The sequence below is a fragment of the Panthera uncia genome, chromosome A2 (genome assembly GCF_023721935.1).
Source record: "Panthera uncia isolate 11264 chromosome A2, Puncia_PCG_1.0, whole genome shotgun sequence".
NCBI classification, from domain to species: domain Eukaryota; kingdom Metazoa; phylum Chordata; class Mammalia; order Carnivora; family Felidae; genus Panthera; species Panthera uncia.
The window spans coordinates 158,127,110-158,151,798 of NC_064816.1; the positions used below are offsets into that span (position 1 = coordinate 158,127,110).

Below are 24,689 nucleotides of genomic sequence, written 5' to 3' on the forward strand. Positions count from 1 at the left end.
TCGCCTGGGTGGCTCAGTCGGTCGGGCGTCCAACTTTGGCTCAGGTCATGATCTCACGGTTCATGGGTTCAAGCCCCGCGTCAGGCTCTGTGCTGACGGCTCAGAGCCTGGCGCCTGCTTTGGATTCTGTGTCTCCCTCTCTCTCTCTCTGCCCCTCCCTCGCTCGCACTCCATCTCTCTCTCTCAAAACTAAAAACATTTTTTTTTAAATAAAAAAAAATCTTTATAGGTATTAATAGATAAACAAGTCAAGCTCCAGGATGTACATATTACTATCATCAAAATTATTGGACCATCACTCCATATCTAAGTAAAATGTAACTTAAATTTAATTCCCAGTACTTTAAACCAAGCCAAAATCTTCCATATATGCAGTTTCTCAATTTTAGTATTTATTTTACCAAAAATACAGAAATGTGCCTTTAACACCTTTTTTCTAGATTGCTTTAGATTTTATTGCTGTTAGCAGCACACACAAGAGCATTTCAAATTCACCAGACCTAAATTTACTTCAGTTTTCATTGCCTTTTCCTATGTGCCCTTCATAAGAAATATTTTAAGTACTACAAAATTTATCTCATTTAGTTTTCTGATCTGTCAGAGACCTGAAACGGAAAAGACGTTTCTTAATGTTTATATATGTAACTCAAGATACAAAAGGGAACAACTTATTTATTACTATTCAAAACAGATAATTTACTTAAAACAAAAAATGTTGGTGCAAAACGATAAAATAATAGATTGGTAGCAGGACCAAATACAGAGGTAAGACCAAATTCTAGGAGAAACATGCCCAATTTTAACCTATAAAGGGAGATTCAAGTGATATCAAAAATGGCAATAGGAAAACCTTAAAGATTTAAAGATTAAAAAAGGTGGTTTTTTTTTCCTGTTTATGTAGGTGGTGGCTTCTTTCTATAGGGAGAAGGCAGCTGAAAGGGAGGCCTGCAGCATTACGGTTTACAGCGTTTTGTTGCAAGAAACACAAGTTTTTCCTCGATAGAAAGCATCTAAAAACTAACTGGGAATTACTCCTCCAAATACAAATTACACTGTGTGGAAGCCTCACATAACGACCACATCTTCTTTAACATTGTAGTGTGTCAGCACCACAAGTTAAACACCACGAATTTGTGCAGCTGTTCTCAGGAAAAACAGGTTTGGGTCCACTTCTCCATTAGGAGCCAAATGGCCACAGTGGCCCACAAGATGCACATGTCACATTTCAGTCAAGTCACAGACCCATTTTTCCATTATCTAAGCAATGTAAGGCTAAGAAACATTAACAAATAATTTACCAAACTCCTCCCAACCCAAAATATAAGAAGCTATCGCATATTTTGACATCTTAAGGAAATTACATTTTTCTTGTCATTAAAATGAATCAAAGGAAAAAATGGTTCAGTGCTCTTCACTAAGGCATTAGGTAGCTTAGAAAGAAGACATTATATCACGTTGGCCTTTTATTTTACACTTTTCATAGGTCTAAATGTTAAAAACGTGCATAAAAAAACTCTGCAACAAGAATAATGATTTTTTAACAAGGATGACACCTTACATTAGAAGCAGTAACTGTTTATTCTAAAGTATACAATATCAAAAAGTTAAAATTCAAATTTATCTTGTTAGAATACAGTGTTTCCAAATCAACTGTCCTTACAGAAAATAAAACACTTATTTCATTATTATTTAACCTTTAGAAAAATGGCCAAGCAGGACTTCCCGCCCTTGGTTTAAAAAAAAAAAAAAAAAAAAAAAAAGATTTCTATTTGTAAATTAGAAACTGCTCCTTCAATATATAATAAAAATTATTCTAGAAGTAGTTTATCCCACTTAACATATACTACAAGGTTCTGTAAGAAAAAACATAACTAATGCCACCTGAGATTAAATGTTAAATACATTAAATGCTATATTTAAATATGAAGTATCTTAGAATAAGTAAGGTAATGTAAGTAATAGGTAATATGAGCTTAGTTGTGAACATAATGAAGTTAACCCTTTACTATCACAGTTTTACTGAAAAAAAAAAGAGAGTATGTATTTAATTCATCAAACCGGTTTTCTCCCAGCTTAAAACAAGTTCCCTAAAACACTTTAGCTACGTAATAGTTTGGCTCTCTTTAAAATTTCTTGTAATTAAATTCTAGCAGAGTACCAAAAGAGAGATGTTAATATGCTAGTTACAAAAGTAAGGATTTTACTACTTCTTTTTTTTTTTTTTCCTTTTCTAACTGGGAATTAAACACACATGAAGAAATACATTGAAAATCCTCAAACTAGGAATGAAATACTTGAGTCAAAATGTTTTCTCATAGCATTTTCAAATTATATAAATATCTCAAAATGTGTTAAATTCATATTACCATTTAAAAATGTTAGAGCTTTGTCTAGTCTTATGTACACACACACACACACAATTTATACAGAATTGGAATCAAAAGGCTTAATTATTCTAGAGTAACTAACAAACCGACTTAAGAAACTAAGTGAACAATCTTCAGAACCAAGAAGGCAAAGCTATTGCCATTACTCTTCTATCAACTAGAATATAGAACTTTTATGTCTTGTGTGTTGTGTCCTGATTTACAAACCTAAACTGGATTCCGCAATGAAAATATTCATCTCAATGTCCAGTGCCATCACATTTAATGCTTTGATACAGTTACACACAAAACAGAATTACACCACTTCTTTTAGCTTTTGTCTTTGTTTATTTTCACGCGTAAGAAGCCAAGCCAAGCCCTCCTCCGGAATCAGAGGCAAAACTACGATCCTCTCCGAAAAGAAACGAAAAGTTTCCACCCTTAGGGCATTGGGGGTTCTGGCCCTTTTTGCTGTCATTTTACATTTCTGTCCCTCCACCGTCTTCCGAAAGCTGCTGCCAGGCCCCGATCACCGATCAGCCAGCCATATTACCCTGCCAGGTCCAATGCCACTCGATAGGAACCCTAGGAGCGGCCCCATCCCCCTCCGACAGCTCGACCCAGCAGGCAGGCCCCGCGGCCCCCATCGGGGCCGCGCCGACCGACCCCGCCACAGCGCGTTCAGGACGCAACAATCGAGCGTCACACTCTTTCCTGCAACTTGTCCTGCGGCTCTGAGACCTGCGGCCACACACACCCACCACCACACATGGGCACAGACCCACGCTCCGAGCCGAGCCCAGCCGAGCCGAGCCTACGGGAGAAGAGGAGGGGAAGGAGGTGGAGGAAACAGCGCGAGCGGAGAAAGTAGATCCGTGCGTAGCAGGCGCCGCAAAAAGGTGGGATGGATTTCTCCAAGGCCCAGATCGGGAACCTGGCTACAGACGCCCAACAGAAAGCCCTCCAAGTTAACTCTCTGCTCGCCGTTTACAGGAACTCTCCCCTGGGCCGCTTGATTTCAAGCAAACCGAGTCCATTTTATTACTCTGCATTATTTAATGAATTTTGTGGGGAGGAAGAATATAAAACAAAGGGAAACAAACACGTCTCGTGTCATCTTGCGTCAAAACGGTTAAGACCTTATATTAACCCTATCGGTAAGTCTCCAAATCCTTTCTCCTCTAGCATCTCTAGAATGAGGTCAAAACGGAAATATTAACCACCTAAAATGGTCTTCAGTGTCTACCAAAAATTTCCCACCCAGGTCTCACTCTCAACTCACAGCCTTTTTTTCCCCATTTAACAAAGGAATTTTTGCTAAGACAATTCTACTTAAGACGGTGCAACCATTTTTGCCAAATTTTTTCCTCTTTTTATTTATAGATGTTTATCTTTTTTTTTTAAATATATGTGTGGCTTTTTTTTTTTTTTTTTTTAAACCACCCTTTCCAAACCTCAAAACAAGCATCTGTAATTACGGACAATTACCCTCCTGCTTGATAAACAAACGATTCCACTTTTCCTTCTCAAACTTTCGAATCCTCTATGAAGCCGGCCAAGTGTTTACGAGTCCTGGCACCGAACAAATAAAAAGAAACATTATGTAACTGTAGTCCACTTCGGTTGTTCTAATAAACTAATAAACTAGCTTCAATGATGATTTAACAGTAGTCTTGGTTACCAAAAAACCCTTATTTTCAAATAAACAAATATTATAAACACTGTCAATGGGAGTGAGGGGTTAGCAGGGTGAATGGCAGCCAAGTATGTGACTTTGTTTCCACACAGGCCAGGCCAACAAATTTATTTTTTCAGGTCTAGTATCCTATAAAATCTTACCAACTCAGATTATAGATCATCATCTTTCAAATACTATTCTCCAAGTCTAAAATGTTACCTAATTCTGCTAAAATTCAGAATAAAATTGACAGAGTAAAGATTTAAACCATAACCAAGAAAACAGCCCTTCTACAAAGATGCTGACTTCATGACCAATACTTGTGTGCAGACAGACAGACTGCAGAGAAACACAAGTTTTTTGGTCAGAAGCAAACAACTGAAAAATATGTCTATTCTTTTATTATAACAAAGTCCAACAATGTCATTCCAATAAATCATATATAATGAACTGTGAAATTATTTTAAATGCTTTTAGAAGACACAATGCAAAACAGTTTCTAGTTTTTATTTCCACTGTAACAAAATAGGTTTCAAACATGAATAGAATTCTACCCATTTCAATTCTAAGATTTTTATTCTTTTTTGAATGTTTTTTTTTTATTTTTGAGAGAACTATGTGAGGGCAGGGGAGGGGCGGGGGGGGTGGGGGGTAGGCAGGATCCCAAGTGGGCTCCGTGCTGACAGCAGTGAGCCCAACATGGGATTCGAACTCACGAATCAGGAGATCATGTCCCAAGCCCAAGTCAGATGCTTCACCTACTGCATCACCTAGGCTCCCCTCCAAGATTTTTATTCTAATTAAATTTATAAAAGTCTTTTAGAAAATGTATGGACACACAAAACTTTGTCAAAAGTCAAAACTACTAAAAAAAAAAAGTCAAAACTACTAAGATTTGACAAAAATAACTATATTTGGAGAAATCATTTCTATTATCATCAATTAACAGACTTCCTTCACTTAATCGTTTTGGTTTTGAAGCAAAAACAAAGATGCTACAGGATGGCTTATTCTATGTAATGGAATCTTGCCAGCAGCAGAAAGACTAATCAAGTACCATTGGCTTTAATTAACTTATCACTCCCCCTCATCCCCCTCATGGTTCTCTTCACTTCCCCCACAACTTCCCCTACAATCCTAACTATCACCTACAAAAGCAAGCTACAGAAAACAGAAGCACAGTGAAGTCAGGTACTTCGTAGAAGCAGGGAGCTGCTCCTCGGTAGCTGCCAATATAAATATTAAGGGAGCAGGGTGCTTGGGTGGCTCAGTCGGCTGAGCATCAGACTCTCAATTTCAGCTCAGGTCGTGATCTCACAGTTCTTGAGACTGAGCCCCGGGTAGGGTTCTATGCTTACAGCGCAGGGCCTGCTTTGGATTCTCTCTACCCCCCTCCCTGGCTTGCACATGTGTTCGTCTCTCTCAATAAATAAATAAACATTTTTTTAAATATTAAGGAAGAAAAGCAGTAGAAGTTAAATGAAGATATGAAAGGTGTGATGGTAAAGAAATAGAACCACTTTGAATTTATGTAACATGTTTATCTGTGACTCTCAAAATCTTCAACCATTTTTCCTTAACACTATGAAATAAGTTAACTCCTCGATATTTAAAAAAAAAAAAAAGATAAAAGAGAAGGTTCATTACTAGTCTTAGGTTATTTAAAAAAAGGAAAAAAAAAAGGAACAATACCATGATTAAAACTTGAAGGAGTTTCTCCTCCCAGAACTACTGTACCCTACTAACTGAAAATGGGATTGAACAAAAAGTTCGCTAAATGAAATGCTTTAGGGACGCCTGGTTGGGGTGGCTCTATCGGTAAAACATCCAACTTCCACTCAGGTCATGATCTCACAGTTCACGGGTTCGAGCCCCACATTGGGCTCTGTGCTGACATCTAGGAGCCTGGAGCTTGCTTCAGATTCTGTGTCTCCTTCTCTCTCTGCCCTTCCCCCGCTCAAGCTCTCTCTCTCTCTCTCTCTCTCTCTCAAAAATAAACATTAAAAAAAAAGTGTTTTGACTTTCCAAAAAGTCTAAAATCCTAATAGCGTTCTTATTCTAATCTATAATTATTTTTCTTAATTCTCTTCTTTTAAGAACTGAATAAAACTGAATAACTTACACAAAAGATAATTTTCTACATAGCGAAAGGAGGCAAACTACTTACATCAAATATCTTAAAATGTTATATAAAGAGCTTAAATTAATAAGAAAATATTAAGAATGCCCCTCCTCCAATAAACTATGGACAAAAGATGAGTGAGCGATTCACAAGAAATATTAGTAAATTTCAAGAATGTTCAATATCCTATTCAACGAAGTAAAAAATTAAAGCTGAAGTACAGATTTTCAATTACTAAACTAAGAAGATAAAGGTTTTAATATACTATACATGACAAAGGTTCAGTAAAACTGGTCCTAACACACATTACTGGTGACATTAAAATCTGATACAGCCCCTTTGGGGAGCATTTAAAATTTTTAATAAAAATAGTTCCTATTTAGTAGGAACTTCACTGAGTAATAGGCACTGTTCTAAAGGTGCTCTCCTCAATTCCCTCAATAACCTGAGACAGGGATTTTATCATCATCCCCATTTTTTTTTTTTTTAACATTTATTTATTTTTGAGAGACAGAGAGAGAGCACAAGTGGAGGAGGGGCAGAAAGAGAGAGAGCCAGAATCCTAAGTAGGCTCCAGGCTCTGTGCTGTCAGCACAGAGCCAGATGTGGGGCTTGAACCCATGAACTGTGACACCATGACCTGAGCCCAAGTCGGATGCTTAACCAACTGAGCCACCCAGGCGCCCCTCACCATCCCCATTTTATAGGTGAGTAACAAATACAGAGAGATTAAATAGTTCATACAAAGTCCCACAAATAGAAAGTAACAGAGTCAGAATCTGACTCATCTCCGTGGATCAAGATTCATAAGCTGCTTCTTATGCCCCTTCCTGGGGCACCTACGTGGCTCAAGTCAGTTAAGAATCTGACTGTTGATTTTGGCTCAAGTCCATGATCTCGCAGTTCGTGAGACTGGGCCCCACACTGGGCTCTATGCGGACAGTCTGGAGCCTGCTTGGGATTCTCTCTTTCCCTCTCTGCCCCTCCCCTGTTTGTGTGCTGTCTCTCTCTCTCTCTCAAAATAAAATAAACTTAAAAAAAAAATTAAGCTAGTGATCCTGCCTATGGAAATCTGTCCTATAAAAATAATCCAAAAATATGAAAAGGACTTTATCTACAAAAATGTCTGCCAAAGCACTTTATAATAATAAAAAATAATAATAATAATATTAGGTAGAGAAATACAGGTGACTGAGGGGTGTTTACATCAGTCGACTCAACGGAAAATTAAGCAGCTTTCACAAATGTTATGAAGACTGACAACATGGAAATATTCTTTCACATGCTAAGGCAGAAAGCAGGTTACAAAAATTCTGTATATACCATCATTAATACAATGAAAACAAAATATGCACATGAAAAAAGTCAGAGACAAAGCAGATCAAAATAATATTGCTTTTGTTAGAGTGGCACGAAATTGGGTGAATTTTTATTTCTTTTTCTCCATGTTCCACATTTTCTGTAACAAAAATATATCTTTATACTGGAAATACCTGAAATAACAGATTTCTAGGATTAGAAATCCACAGGTTCTATGATGATAGAAGAAATTCAGACTCAAACTGAAAAAGACAACAGCATTTTAATATGTTTTAGTAAACAAAGATAACATAGTTATATTTCAAATATTTTAGAAAAGAATTATAATCTCAATCAAGGTAATTATTTTTTTAATATTTATTTTTGAGAGACACACAGAGCATGAGCGGAGGAGGGGCAGAGAGAGAGAGGGAGACACAGAATCCAAAGTAGGCTCCAGGCTCTAGGCTCCGAGCTGTCAGCACAGAGCCCAACGTGGGGCTCGAACTCATGAACTGGGAGATCATGACCTGAGCCGAAGTCAGACACTTAACTAAATGAGCCACCCAGGCGCCCCTCAATCATGGTAATTTTTAACTAAACAAATTCTGTTTTAGCCAAAGTTTAAATTAATGCCAACCTTTCACTATTATCCCAAAGACCCTGAAAGAAAAAACCTACATTTGACAGCAGCCTCTTAATAACACAGGTAGGTTAAAAGTTACCATGAACTGGATAAGGATTCAAAAATACTAGGACTGGGGGGCAGGAGGGGGGTGCCTGGGTGGCTCAGTCGCTTGAGCGTCTGGCTTCAGCTCAGCTCATGATCTCACAGTTCGGGAGTTTGACCCCCACACTAGGCTCTCTGCTGTCAACATGGAGCCTGCTTCCGATCCTCCTCCCCCTCTCTCTGCCCCCCCCCCAACTCGTGCTCTCTCAAAAATAAACAAACATTAAAAATTTTTTAAAAAAGGACTTGGACTTGGAAGTATAATAAGATCTTCTAAAGAGAGATCTGGTATAGAATTCTGGTGATAAAGCCAATCTAAAAATAATTTTTAAAATTTGAAATGATCACTAAGTTCTTTACGCAGCATCATTTCCAATGGCAGCCCTGGCAAATATCAATAATCTCAGGACACCTGTCACCAGTGCTATGCCACTGCAGCGCTCCCACGGTCCAGCTACTTTGCACAGAACAGTTCCTCCCTGCCCCAGGGAGAATAAACCAAAAGATAAAGGAGCTCAACAAGAAGGGTTAGTTGGAGGAGGAAATCGTCACTAAAGAGGACAGTAAGTGGGCTGTATAGCAAAGACAAAGGAAAAATAAAAGCAGAGAAGTTAGGCCAGCAATAGAAAGGGAAAATAATTCCTGATTTAATTAGTTACTTTAAGAGAGAAAAAAAAATCTATATTTTGGTGTATTCCCAACCTTCATCACCCTTACAAAAACCAAATCCAACAAAAACGTAAACATAAGGATATCAACCACTTTGCACTCTGTTTCCTGGGGACACAATGCTGAAAGTCACAGTCTGATCCATCACCTCCTTCAGCTGCGTCCTGGCTTACCTGCAAAACTCTTGAGGCTCAGAATAGCCATGGTCAGTCTCGATACTGCAACACAGGGTTTGTCACAAATACTTCCTTATTCTATCCAAAAAACTGAGGTCTGTGAAACTTTACTTGACAACAAATTACAACAGTTACGGTTATCCCTGGAACAAACTCACTTCCACTCACTTGCATTTCAACATGCTTTCGTGGGTAGAATCACAATACACACTCTGAAACGCACATGACCCATCCATCAAATCTGTTAATACTCATGCATTAATTAATACTCACTTTAACATCACCTGTCAAGTGATCTCCTAATAAGGAAAAAAGCACTGATGCTGTGTTTACTTCCTAAACTGTTCCCTTCAAGGACTCAATTTTGAGGAGATAAAAACCTCCATCTCCTTCTGCATCCAAGAAACTTTCCTTCAGAAGGTCCTCTATTTTTAAGAAAAAGCTGTCTGTCTGTCTGTCTGTCTGTCTGTTTAACTGGGCTCCACACCCAACATGGGGCTCAAACTCAGGACCCTGAGATCAAGAGTCGCACACTCTACCATCTGAGCCAGTCAGGTGCCCCAGAAGACAGTTTTTTATTTGGGGGCCTATTAACCTCTACAAGGCTTTTGGATAAGCTTCAGAGGGCCACTAAAACCTTCCCTTAAATTGTACAAAATTTGCATATCTATATTCGTGTATGCTTTCTTCGGAGGAACGTGAGGGTATATCCAAAGGGATCTGTAACCCCAAAAAAGGTTAAAAACCACCCAACACTTAACTGACCCCACACTATGATCATCTGATTCTGATCAGTTAGGCAGTTTTCCTCTCTTAAGATTCCTGCTTAATTCCTGCCTATTTAATGTTAATAAAATAAATTGAATAAAGCACTTACAGTACATCAGACACCATTCTAAGTGCTTTGCACACATTAATTTATTTGATTTTCACAACAACCCTATGAAGTAGGTGCTATTATTGTCCCACTTAGACAAAGCAACTGAAGCTCACACTCTGTCTCTGTCTCTCAAAAATAAATAAACATTAAAAATTTAAAAAAAAAAAAAACAAAACTCCATTGGGGCACCTGGGTGGTTCAATCAGTTGAGCATCCAAGTATTGATTTCAGCTCAGATTATGATCCTGGGGTCCATGGAATCAAGCCCTGCATCAGGCTCCACACTGAGCATGAGGCCTACTTAAGATTCTCTCTCTCTCTCTCTCTCTCTCTCTCTCTCTCTCTCTCTCTCTGCCCCTCACCCCCAACTTGTGCTCTAAAAGAAAAAATAAAGAAAGTAATTCCATGTACAACAGCATCAAAAATTATCAAATACTTCAAAATAAATTTAACAAAAAAACCCACAAAACCAGCACACTAAAAATACACAGTTTTAAAAATATAAAATATTGCTGAAAGAAATTAAAGACCAAAATGAAGAGATACATGATCTCATGTACCAAAACAGTAAAGTATCCATTCTCTCAAGATTGATCTACAGATTCAACATAATCCCTATCAAAATCCCAGTACGTTTTTTTGTAGAAACTGACAAGCTGACCATAAAATTTATATGAAAATGCAAAACACCTATCACAGGCAAAACAATTTTGGAGAAGAACAAAGTTGGGGGAATTAGACTACCTGATTTCAAAATCTACAATAAAGCTACAGTAATCAAGATAATGTAATATTGGCATAAGGACAGACATACAAATCAATGGAAGAGTCCTGAAATAAACCCACACATTTATGATCAAGTGATTTTCAACAAAGTTGCCAAGACAATTCGATGAGGAAAGAACAGTCTTCAACAAATGGGCTGGAATGACTGTACATCCATATGCAAAATAAACTTAGACCTTACCTCACACCATACACAAAAATTGACTCAACATATCACTGACCTTAATGTGAAACCTAAAACTACAAAAGCTTCTAAAAGTAAACATATCTTTTCAATCTTAGGCTTCACAAAGAGTACTTAGATAGGACACCCAAAGCATAACCTCTTAAGGGGAAAAAACTGATAAACTGGACTTCATCAAAGTTATAACCCTTAGCATTTCAAAAGACATCATGAACAAAAAGAAAATAATAAGCCACAGACTGGAAGAAAATACATGTAAATCATATAATTTATAAAGGACTTGTATAAAAAATATATAAAGAAGGCAAACTATGGGGGCACTTGGGAGCTCAGTCAGTTAAGCATCTGACTGTTGATTTTGGTTCAGGTCATGATCTCACAGCCCTGAGATGGGGCCCCACATCGAGCTCAGTGCGGATGATGCAACCTGCTTGGGATTCTCTCTCTCTGCCCCTTCCCTGCACATGCTCTCACGTGCTCTCTCAAAATAAATAAACTTAAAAAAAAAAGAAGGCGGCAAACTATGGATATAGTTTAAAAAAAAAAAAAAAAAAGGCAGTAGTTACCAGGGGAAGGAAGGGAAGGGATGAATGGGCAGAACAGACGATTTTTATGGCAGTGAAACTATTCTGTATATTATAATGGTAGATACATGTCATTATACATTTGTCAAAACCCACAGAACGTACAACACCAAGAGTGAACCCCAATGTAAACTATGGATTCCAGATGATAATGATGGTAAGGTAGGCTCATCAATTATAATAAAGGTACTACTCTGGATAGAGGATGTTGATAATGGGGTAAGCTATGCATGTGTGGGAGTAAGGATATGGTATATGAGAAATCTCTGTATCTTCCTCTCAATTTTGCTACGAACCTAAGACTGCTCTAAAAAAATAAAGTCTGACATGTATACATACATAAAGAACTCTTACGACTCAAAAATAAGACACACACACCCAAAACTGGAGAAAGATTTAAACTGATACTTCACTTGGGGCGCCTGGGTGGCTCGGTCGGTTAGGCGTCTGACTGGGGCTCAGGTCATGATCTCACAGTCCATGAGTTCCAGCCCCACGTCAGGTTCTGTGCTGACAGCTCAGAGCCCAGAGCCTGTTTCAGATTCTGTGTCTCCCTCTCTCTCTGACCCTCCCCCATTCAAGCTCTGTCTCTCCTCTGTCTCAAAAATAAATAAACGTTGGGACTCCTGGGTGGCTCAGTCCGTTAAGCGTCCGACTTCGGCTCAGGTCATGATCTCACAGTCTGTGAGTTTGAGCCCCACATCAGGCTCTGTGCTGACAGCTCGACAGCCTGGAATCTGCTTCAGATTCTGTGTCTCCCTCTCTCTGACCCTCCCCCATTCATGCTCTGTCTTTCTCTGTCTCAAAAATAAATAAATATTTAAAAATACATAAATGTTAAAAAAAATTGATACTTCACCAACAGAACTGATAGTTTGCCATACAAATGGCAAATAAGCCTTTGAAAAGATGCTCAACATTATATATCATTAGAGAAATGCAAATGAAAACCACAATGAGATACCACTACATACCCACTAGAACAGCTTAAATCAAAAAGGTTTACAATTCCAAGCATTAGCAAGGATACGAACCTTCATACAATGTTAATGAGAATGTAAAATAGTACAGGAACTTTGGAAAAGTCTGGAAGTTTCTTAAAAAAAAAAAAGGAAAATAAAAGACAAATATACACTAACCACATAACCAAGCAATTTCTGTTCCTAGGTATCTACCCCAGAGAAATGAAAGCATTTGTCCAAAACCTTTATCCAAATGTTCATAGCATTATTCATAGTAGACAAAATACTGGAAACCATCCAAAAGGCCATCAATTGTGAATTGACAGGCAAAATGTGGTTTTGGAATACTACTAAAGAAACTACTAATAAATGCAACAGCATGGATGGACCCCAAAGACATCTTTCCAGGCATAGGTCTACATTTGGTTATTAGCTAATGAAACCTAGGATAAGTACCAGTTATTGGCAAAAGGAAAAAAAAAAAAAAAAAAAAGACTCCTGATCTTTAAAGTATAATCTCAAATGTCAAACCTGCCTGTTGGTGCTTCATTTCCTAATCCATCAACTGAAGACACTGGAACTGATGACTGCAAAGTTCTTTCTAGTTCTGAGGCTGGATAATTTGAAATAAAAGTTAGCAAGTATTATTTCTTGATGAAAAAGAGAATGGAAAATCACTTAGGGTTCTCATTGTGGTCCCTGTAACATGACAGATAGGATATGTACTCCCTCCAGACCATCATCTGCCTGCCAAGGATATTTTCTAGCTAAGATACACTGTTTACTCTTCTGTTTAAAATCTTCAATGGCTCCCTACTGCCTACAGTAAAAATTCAAAATTCCCAATTTACTTTCCTTTCCTCATTTTCTCACATACTAAACTGTGGGAGGGGTTCTTGTTATGTTTTATTTGTTTGGTTTTGTGAGTTTTTAAAAAAACTTGATTGAGGTAGAACTGCAAAACTGTAAGATATTTCAAGTGTATATCATCATCTGATATACGTATATATTGTGAAAGGACTGCTGTCATCTAGTTAATTAACACATCCATCAACTCCCATATTTCTCTTCTGTGTGTGTGTGTGTGTGTGTGTGTGTGTGTGTGTAAAAACATTCAAGTTCTACTCTCTCAGCAAATTCCAACTATAGAGCACACTGTTATCCACTCTGGTCACCATGTTACATACTGGATCCCCAAACTTCATTCATCTCGTAGCTAAAAGCTGGACTAGAGTTTCGTAAAAATCAGAGACCAGAGCTGGACAGACCTGGATCCAAAACCTGACTCCATCACTTACCAACTGTGTGGTCTTCCTGAAACAGTTCCTTCATCTGTAAACTGCAACTGAGAATTCCGCTGCATGTGACGGTTAGTGGGACCTTCGGGTAAAGTCCTGAAAGCACCTAACCCACAACGGCCACAGACTAGTTGTTCCTCACTCCCTTGTTCTCTTCGGTCAAGTCTGTTTTCATTCTTCAAGACTCAACTCAATATTTTCTTTTCTTCGATTCCCCTGCCTTAAGTTCTTCCTTCTCTAAGCTGCCTGGCACTTTTCACCATCTTCCATTACAGGCTATGTCATTTTCCACAATAGTGTGCGCTGAATCCACAGAAACTGAGGGTGGGACCGTCTTATTCTGGTTTCTTCTCCAGTAAATGGTGCACAGTACACGCTCTTTAAAGTTAACAGAAAACAGACAAAGGAACCCTGACTGAAAAAAAAAGCATATGCTGTAAAAACTTCCTTTGGGGAAAGAAACAAACAAACAGATTTCAAGTCACCTATAATCTCACTAATATTACATACCAATTTTAACATTTGCTGCCTTTCCTCCTCTCAGGTGGGTAGAAGAAAGGAAACAAGCATGAAGCACAGTGCAGAAAGAATCAAGAGCCCGAGTCCTATGCCTCCTATAGTATTTCTACCTCTGGAAAATGTTTTGTATTTTTAATAGTATTATTAAACACATCCCCTTAATTGATACACTGTAGTATAGGAGGCTACGGAGAGTCATTTTCAAGTATAGGTAACTAAACAAACTCCAAAGGGACACATGAACTTTGGGTGAAAATATATGTTGCCCTGTGTGGTGTTTATTAGTGCTCTTCCCCAAATATTTCCGGTTCTCCCTCCAGAAATACGATAGGATTTCGTTTCTGGGCCCTCTTGAAGTTAGGTGCTACCATGTGATTTTGTCCAGCCACTGAGACGTATACAGAACTGGCATGTGCCACGTCTTCAAGTCTTTAAGAGCCAGAGCACAACCTACTAGGTTCTCTTTTTCCTGCACTGGCAACAGTGAGAAGACAGAGATGCTGCCTCCCTCAGCCTGGGGGTCCACGTTGTAGAGCAAAGCTTCCAAGCCACCAGGGATGCACACGGAGCGCGAGCGAGAAATCAACTGTTACTGCCTGAGGCATCGAAGACTTGAGGCTGTATGTCACCCCCACATATTCTAGATAGTCTGACAGACACTGTATAAAGAGGTTTAATATTTCTCTACATGATGCCAATGTCCAGATTTGAGAAGGTTCTGCACAAAGTTGGGGCTCAGGCTTATTAGCAGACTTTTTAAATATGGAGTGAATTTTAGAGGTGCCCAGGTGGCTCAGTTGGTTAAGTGTCCGACTTCTGCTCAGGAAGTTCGTGAGTTCGAGCCCCACGTGGGGCTCAGTGCTGAGAGCTCCGAGCCTGGATCCCGCTTTGGATTCTGTGTCTCCCTCCCTCTGTTCCTCCCCCACTCGTACTCTGTCTTCCTGTCTCTCTCTCTCTCAAAAATAACAAAAGAATTAAAAAAAAAGTTTTTCGATAAAAAAATATGGAATGAATTTTAGGTTATTTTTAAGAGGAAAAAAAGACAGTCCAAAGGTTAGCAAAATCAGCGAATTATTTTCAACGAAACGATTTTTAAAGTTAAAGTAACGACACATGAAAAAAAGACTATATAGGAGCATAGAAACGACAACACGCTATTACCTCCCCTATTCGCCCAAAATAAATACTTCAATGACTTCCTCACCCTGCTGAGGTCAAAACCTAGGGACGCGGATTCAACAGAACACTGCAAGCAGCCACCGCCAATCAGCGGAGGCTGGCCCTCAATACAAAATCTATCTGCCATCTCAAGCCGTTCAGTAGCATCATTCTCGCACAGGAGAAAACCGAAGCCTCTGGAGACAAACTCATGGCCCACAGCGGTGGAGACTACTGGCTGCTTCTGCAATGTCCGTCCCCTCCCTTAGCAACAACACTCTAAATCTATTCTAGGCAGCAATGCACTCAGCTACAGGACATTCCCAGCCTCCTTTGCAGCCACTTACGGCCACACGACTAGGTGGCATTCGGCACTTCTCAGATCGGTGGTTTAAAGACAGGAATTGCGCCCTGGGTCTACTCTTCCTCCATTCTACCACCACAGACATGGATGTAATGACTAGGCCTCTAGGAGCCACCGTGGAATCTGGGGGCACAGGACAGATCCTAGAAATGTCTGAGCAGTGAGATAAAAGGAACCAAGTCCCCGATGATTCTGCAGTGCAGAGGGACCCTACCAGCGCCAGCACCTACCCTCCAGACTTGGACGTGAGAGAAATAAACGTTCCTATTTAAGTCACTGCTACTTAGGGGTTTTCTATCACATAAAAACAAACTTAATCCACACCCAGGTATTTTCAAAATACCTTCCTGAAGGGAGGGGCAGAGAGTAGAGGGCGGCCTCATTTAACTATCTCAGTAAAAGAAGGTGGGGAACAATGATTGCCATCATTTGTATCTCAAATACTTCTTGTTTTTTTTTTTTTAATTTTTTTTTTTTTAACGTTTTTATTTATTTTTGAGACAGAGAGAGACAGAGCATGAACGGGGGAGGGTCAGAGAGAGAGGGAGACACAGAATCGGAAGCAGGCTCCAGGCTCAGAGCCATCAGCCCAGAGCCCGATGCGGGGCTCGAACTCACGGACCGTGAGATCGTGACCTGAGCCGAAGTCGGACGCTTAACCGACTGAGCCACCCAGGCGCCCCAAATACTTCTTGTTCTTACAGTCCCTTAATTTGTAAAACCATCTGCTTCCATTTTATATTGATATATAACAAACCACCACAAAACCTAACAGATTAAAACAACCGCCATCTTCTTTAGTCACAATTTTGCAACACGGGCTGCGCTCGCAGGTTCCCCGACAGTCCCCTTTGCAGCTGCATTCAGCAAGGAACTGGACTACGGGCTGAACTCAGCTGGGATGCTGGGAGAGCCGCACTTCTCTCTTTCGGTGTGCTCTCAGAATCCCTTCCTCGCCACATGGTCTGTCCAGCAGGGTATGACCTAGCTTCTTACATGGTGACTCAGGCTCCCAAGTGTGCAAAAGTGGAAGTTCCTGGTCTTCTTAAAGCTCAGGCCCCAAACCAGCATGGGTCATTTCTGCTGCATTCTGCTGGTTAGAGTCAGTCACAGGGCTACGCAAGATACGTGGGGAGGCGACCACACAGCGACATGACTTCCAGCGGGCATGGTTCACTGCGGGCCACCAGTGGGACAGACCACCACCTTCCCTCCCTTCATTTCCTGTGCAGGTTAAGATCTTGATGTATGACCTGTAGCATGCTATCACCCCCCTGAGGCTCAGCTGTCTGTAAAGTGAGGGGTCAGACTGGATGTCCTCAGAACGCTCATCTAGCTTTAACCTCCTATGACTCTAAGTACCTGCACCTGATATGAAAAACACTCGACCATGCTGACCAAATACTTCAACCTTGGTAGAACAATCAGATGATGAGAGCGTGGAGGTAAAAAATAGTTATTTTATACGCGACGGGGGCTACTGTGGACACGTGGTACCTGCCATTAGCATCCCAAAGATCAGGAAGTCAAGGAAGTTGGCGGTTTGGTTTCTGCTTCGCTTCACTACAAGACAGAATTAACATCACAGACTTCAGACTTCCACTATGAACATTCACTACTGAAGACACAGCAAATCATTTTAAAACCACCCGATAGGAAGTCTCATTTAGGACGACCTACTAATATAAACAGAGTCGGCAGAGTTCTAACATAAAAAGAGCACTGCGACCACATTCACAAGTCCTGGATAATGAAAAATTTTTAATGGTTTTGTAGTAACAGTGCTATATTTACAGATTTTGCTGGTCTTCACGTGTTACTCATAATAAGAAACATTCTATAGAGATTTCTGCTGACCTAGCTTTTTTATCTTTCTTCTTTTTGTCTTTATTAGGGACAGCTGTACAGAAAGGAAATCTTTATCGTCCCCACCCCCACCCCCACTAACTACTACATTATTTTATGCCATGACATTTTTAGAGCGAGTTTGGCATCTCATCATAGGCGTATCACTAACAAGTTCTATGATATCAGGCAGATTGATGATAACTGATGATAGTGGCAATAACAAATACTAGCACATTCTTATAACAGCACTTCTTAACAGCACTTAGTTTGTGCCAGATGCTGTTCTAAGTTCTACACATATATAAATTCACAGCAATCCTAAACTAAGTGTGCTAATGTGTCTACTTTGCAGACGAGGCAACCGAGGCAGAAAAAGTTCAGTTAACTTCCCAAGATCAAACAGTTAGTAAGTAGGGGAACCAAATCTGAATTCCGACAATCTTGGTGCCAAAATCTGTGAAGTCCCCGGAACTTGGTTTTCTCATTTGTAAAACAAGATTATGGTTTCAAGGGGCGCCTGGGTGGCTCAGTTGGTTAACTGTCTGACTTCGGCTCAGGTCATGATCTCACAGCTCGTGAGTTTGAGCCTTAGAGCCTGCTTCAGATTCTGTCTCCCTCTCTCTCTGCCCCTCCCGACTCATGCTAGCGCTCTCCCTCTCTCAGAAAAATAAACATAAAAAAAAAAAAAGATTATGGTTTCAAATTACTGGCTTTTTAAATACTGCATAATGTACATACAAAAGTATACACTCCCCAGAGGTATTAATGTTACATATTCTTCCAAATAATTTTCTATACACAAAATACATGCACATTTTGGGATTGCATGCTTTTTACAAAGTAGAGTTAATACTACACTTACTGCTTTGCAACTTTTAGAAAATTTTTTCTTAAGTCAATACATGTATCGTAGACATTCTCCCAGTTTGGCACCCATAGGCCCAGTTCTCTGTCCTGATAAAAACTACATGGTGGTCCACCGATGAGTATTTTTCTGTAGCCAATTTCTACTAGTTTTCTACTTTTCTCTGCTGCCATGAGCATCTCTGCACATACACACTTGCCCATTTGTAGGAATATCTTCTGATTTCCTTTCTCATTTTTATGGGCTTTCTTGGTCCCTTCCCACCCCCCCAACTCCTAGGATAAGTAAGCACCCTAATTCTTTTACTATACTGCACACACTGTCCATATTCTCAGTGATTTCAAGGAAGTCACATCTTTAATCACCTATCCTAATCGAGCTCCTAAGCTCTAATGCTACACCCCCAAACACTCCCAGACATTTCTATCCCCTAGACATCTAATGCCAGAAACTTCAAAATTCCCCTCTGCACTGACTAAAATCTCTCTTCCTTTCTATCCATATTACCAACAGTATACCGTCTGCCTTGACCACCTCACACCATGACTATTGCAAAAGCCTGTTAATCTCTGCCTCCAGGTAAGTCCTCTTCATACTATTACCAAGGTGGCTTTCATAAAATAGTTGCCATCAAATCACCAAGTATTAGAGTACCTACCTACATTGAACCGTAGAAAACACACACAGAATACAAAGTAATTTAATAATACTCCTATCCTCCAGAAGACTAGAAATATCTGCTTTTAAAGCTTTAATTAAAAAAATAAAACAACCTGGGCATAAAGCAGAGGCTGAAGACCTGTAACCCACAGGTAGTCCACAGATTAAACCTAACCCACAAGATGTAGTCCCAAATAGTGTTGGGAGATCTTAATTGAAGATACTTAAAAATCCAGAGATTTCACATAAAATTCCAAGTTTCCAGGCTCTGTTGAAACCAGACTATCTAGAAACGACACGCCAAAGTCTCACATGGCAACCATCAGCCAGAATTGTCTATCAGTTGCACCCAACCAAGGCATAGACTCCTAGAAGCCTTCAAGCTATTTTTACTCACCATTTTTTCCTCAACTCAAGACCTTAAGTTATGTCAGCTGTCATTCAGGATCTTACAAGCTGCATGCAATCATTTAAATTACCTACCTGATCCCTGTAAACAGTTTATAACCCCCGGACTACAAAGCCCAAACTCATTAGCCTGGCATTCAAGGACCATCGTGGCATGGCCCCAACTCCCACATTAAACCTCCGTTCTAGTCACACTCCACCAAGAAAACACATTTTACGCTTCCTGCCTCAACAGTTTTACTCAGGGTGCTACCCCAGAACATTCTCTAACTTTCTTACTGGGCTTGGCTAAACCCTATCCATCTTTCAAGGTCTAACTCAAGTATTGCTTCCTCCAAATCTTCGCAGACCCCTCTTGGCTACAGCGAGCCTTCTTCCAAAGTTGACTGTGTATCCCAACGTACATTTAACACTTAACGTGCTCTTCGAATAACATATGCCAAATGAAAGATCTAAAAAGTTACAGAAGAGGATTTTCTGAACTTCTTAGACAATTTCAGCATTTGTGTATCATACATAGTTACTGCTATCACAAAATTAACAGCAAAACCAAAGTCAATTTTCCCATCTTTCACAAAATGAGGTTTTTTTCTAGAGAAAATTCAAAAAGAGCTGTGTCATTCCTGTCTCTCTTATGTTCTTAAGACTTTCAAATTCTGCAAATAGAGAGACTGACACTTCCAATTATAAATTCAGTATTGGTCTTTCCAGTAATTTTTCACACTAACCACAAGCATATATTTATATGCAGGCCATCACCAAAAAAAAAAAAAAAAAAAGAGAGAGAGAGAGACAGAAAAAAAGAAATCGTCCCTATTTCACTCCATAACTTTTGCAACTCATACTGCCAAGAAGTTCTGAAAATAGACACTGTGGCACAAACATGATAAAGACAATTTTTAAAAAGAGAAAGAAGAGACTAATCAGCTTATTGAAATTAAAAGATGGCCAAAACAACAAAGAAAAAAAGAAAGGGAAATATACACATACACAAACTGGTAAGTTTATTCTATATCAGCTAAAAATTACATTCAATCCAAACATCTCATGGATTAAAAACTGTTACCAAATCTTACCCAAGATATCTCACACTCCCCCACCAGGGAAGTGCACACAGAGCATTTCATATTATCTATAACTGGGGCACCTGGGTGGCTCAGTCCATTAAGCACCCGACTTCAGCTCAGGTCATGATCTCACCGGTGGTTCAAGAGTTCAAGCCCCGTGTTGGGCTCTGTGCTATCAGCACAGAGCCTGGAACCTGCTTCGGGATTCCATGTTTCCCTCTCTCTGCCCTTCCCCCACTCATGCTCTGTGTCACTCTCAAAAATAAATTAAAAAAAAAAAAAATGGGGTGGGGGAGAGGGGAAAATGGGCGATGGGCATTGAGGAGGGCACTTGTTGGGATGAGCACTGGGTGGTGTATGTAAGCCAATTTGACAGTAAGTTATATTAAAAATAATAAGTAAATTTAAAAAACATTGCAGAATTTTTTTAATTATCTATAAAAACTGACCATTTTCATTTTGGAAAGGAGGTTTCATGGAACTCCTCAGTCATATCTGCAAGTGGCTTAAGGATACAAGACTGGACAATCACTATCTGCTCAAAGGAAATCTGATTGCGGCCCGGGGAATACCATGAAGTTTTGCAAAAAGGTGGGGGAGAGGCCAAGGGTAGAGCGGTGTGTCTGGTCACCCGGCAAACTGACTACAAATGTGGCATGGTAGAATTAACTGAGATAGTAAGAAAATGTATTAAATCACTATTTTCAGAATGGGAAAATTAACTATCATGACACTTTAAATTTACATGGAAATCCATATTTATCAAGGTTACATGTTAGTAACAAACCTACTGAACGTAAAATTGTATCTGAGACGCAACATCTTCTTAAACACTAGAGATTCCACGAATAAGACCAACAGGACAAGAGCAAACTACAGTGAGGTCAGGCTGGAGAGCAAGCACCTAACAGGTGAGGAGAGGCTGCCATTCCTGGAACAGCTCTTCAAGTACCATGACTATCAAGTGCCAGAAACCAGTAATTGCCAAACGTTCCATGTATCTACTTGCTTGAAAAATAAGAAAAAGAATTTCTACCGTACAAATTACCAACGTGCATTATCTCACAAAGCATGAAAAGCAGAAGCGGTATCTTTCGACTATATAGAGTTGTTTTATGAAACTGCACATACTACAATGCACTACACCTTTCTTTTATTACTTATTTCAAGTTCACAGCTATGGAAATGAGAAATTTTGTTGGGGGAGGGGCCTCTCAAATATGAAACAGCAACAGTCATCTGCAGCACAATCATTTTTTTGCTATCTCTTGTTGTGCCCAATTTTCTACAAGAATAAGGCTCAAGGTGGCTTTCTAATAACAGTAATTGCCCTCTGAAAAGAAAGTGGTTCGGAATATAAAGAGTTTTTTCAAAAAGGGTCAAGGATAGTGCCTCAGAAATCCTATCCCCACCACCTGCTTCCGCACCACCCCCACACCCACACCCACCCCATCCCTAACGTTAACTTTGTTGACTTCATAAAAAACATATATATGGTAGAATGATTCCTTGTCTTCCCAATTTAGAAATGTCAACATGTATCCCAAAGAAGAAAAAATAAAATCAAACCTTTGGGAGAAGTTTCCTAAACATTCATACAAGAACAATTAGACCTCGAGTAGATGCTTCCTCTATAGCAGGAGCTTGTTCACTGGTGGAAAGACCTGGACCTCCTACAAAGATCACACGTTACTCCAAATAACCAATTAAACAGTCCTGACTGCTAAGGAGAACTTTTAATAAATGTAAATTTCACTGTTCCACTTCACATTCATACAACAGGAAATCCTTATTTATGTACCTACTTTTCAAACTCTGCCCTAAGATCAATAGCTTCAGTTCAAAATTCTTGATTTTAGTAAATAATTTTAAGATAACAATAGCTAATTAAAATTAGCCACTACATAGCCTTTGCTTTTTAAATACGATAAAGCAAAACTCATCTAACAGTATAAAACAAGAAAATGCTTAAGTTCACTTATCTAATTATCAAAGATTCAAAAATCCAAACTCAAAGAAAGTGTAATTAGCAGTGCATGGTTACCCTCTTTTTTTGAAATCCAAAGACAAATATGCAAATCCACTTTTAATAAATAGTGTCATAAGACATCTTCTCCAGCATAAAACAACCCACTTAGCGACCATATAGACCGATAACGTGGACAATTTAAAAACTTTTATCTCCTTTGCATCCCCCCCCCAAAAAAAAAAAAAAAAAAAAATTTCATGTCTTAGATAATTATTTGCAATTCCAGGTAATTTTAGCATTTACAAACCTAACTTACATTTGTCATACCTCAGTTTCACTTTCAGGATCTTCAATACCCAACTCACTACAGGGTCTTTTCTGCATGCACCCAAATACGGTACAGAGATCCACAACTGAAAACCCTCCTCTTTGCTTTCCAGTTCACACAGTAGTTTCCACTTACAGGTTTCTCAAACAACTGTAGATTCCATTCCCTTCCAAAAACACACCTAATTTTTTAAAAATTCACTGAAAAGCTTGGAACCATCAAGGTTACCACTAAATTTCATACAAGGAATGCTGCCCCAGTGTTCAAATCCAAAAGAGAAAGCTAAAACTCTCTTAAGACTCAGAGTTGTATTAAACGTCTTCCAAAGTGTTGATGTTTTCATACTGTTATATTAGCATCATTCTGTAGAAATTTTTAGATTTTTCCAAGGGCTACCTTTTTTTTTTTTTTTATTCATAAGATGAGATTTTAAAACGAGATAAAAACTAAAATAATAAAGTGGTAATACCCTAAACCAACCTTTCTTCCGGTGCACACAGGGGCTGCCCTAACACAGATGAACTCATTTCCATCTCAGGGGAACTGCATGTGCATGTGTGTGTGTGTTTGTGCCCGTGCACACACTCGCGTGTGCATGGTGAGGGGCGTGACAGCACATAGGTCTACTGTAACTAGAAGAGGAATCTGAAAGCAAAGAGAAAACATACAATAATCCCAAATTAATATTTGGAGAGGAACCAAGAAATAGTCAAAATGGGAAGCTATTAAGTTAAAACCCTAGCATGGCTTTATATGCATTGCTTTAAAGGATACAAAAAAGCGACAAAGTGTGAAGTTCCTTGGAAGTCCACTCCCTCTCCGAATTCCAGCTGATGGGGGAACAGCCCTGGCCATTTCCAGCAGACATTTCACTGCAATGCCGGTGGCCCCGCAAACCCCAACTTTGTAACACAAAGACGCTAACGCCACCACGTATGCATCCTGTACTCGCCCGTCTCGGGATGTGTCACAGCTAGGTAAGAGCTGGAAATAAAACATGGAGGCACGCTAAAGGGCCTGAACCATCCTCACAGTCCAAGGACAGCACAGCAAGGAGGAGAAGGGCCAGCCGGGGCTCCAGGGCTCTGCCACACGCCGGCCCCGCTCCGCCCCGGTGCACACCGCCGTCTTCACCGCCTATCAGCCAACGTGCCCCTGCTCCGACCAGGCGAACGCGCCCCAACGACAACAACAACAACAACAACAACAACAACAGAAACCCCCGGCTGTCCCCGCGCCCCAGCGCGCCCTTCCCCTACCAACAGCTCCCCGACACGGTCCTCCAACGACATGAGTAAGCACTCCACGCCACTCCCCAACTTCTGACGGCCGCCGCCGGTCCTGCACCCTCAGGAGCCACCGCAGCCGCGCGACTCGCTGCCACGGATTTCCCGGCTTCCAGGCGAAAGTTGCCGAATGGCCATTCTGTGAAAGGACGTGTCTAGCGCTGCCAGCGTGCTCCGCGACAAGCGACAGCCGTGCCCAACCCCGCAGGGGCTCGGGGGGGAAGTGGGGCCCCCGCGCGGGGCGGGCTCCCGCGGAGTCAGCGGGCTCCCCGGTCTCGGCCCCGAGCGCCCGGCCCGGCTCGGTTTCCAAACTTGCGGCCGCCGCGCCTGCCTGCCTGCCTGCCTGCCTGCCGCGGCCGTGCGGGTCGGGGTGGGGGAGGGGCGAGGAAGAAGTCCCCCGACTTCCGAACAGACCCCTCGGGCTCCAAACCCGGCTCCGGGAGCCCGAAAAGTTCCGGGGGCGGCCGGCTCACAAAGGCCGGC

The 24,689-nt window shown here is 40.4% G+C and overlaps 1 protein-coding gene across 13 annotated transcripts in view; it reads right to left on the reverse strand.

Moving 5' to 3' along the window:
- KMT2C (lysine methyltransferase 2C) overlaps positions 1-24,350 on the reverse strand; it is a 284,617-nt gene extending 260,267 nt beyond the window's left edge. For 7 of the 13 annotated variants that reach the window (XM_049643089.1, XM_049643090.1, XM_049643085.1 and 4 more), the window contains exon 1: positions 13,735-15,406. In XM_049643089.1, the coding sequence (XP_049499046.1) occupies positions 13,735-13,799 (65 nt within the window). In that variant the 5' untranslated portion in view covers positions 13,800-15,406. Of the gene's footprint in view, positions 1-13,734; positions 15,408-24,179 lie in introns of those variants that run through there. The other 6 variants (XM_049643079.1, XM_049643080.1, XM_049643087.1 and 3 more) reach the window with 3 other exon arrangements.
- Between the last annotated feature and the right edge of the window lie 339 nt (positions 24,351-24,689).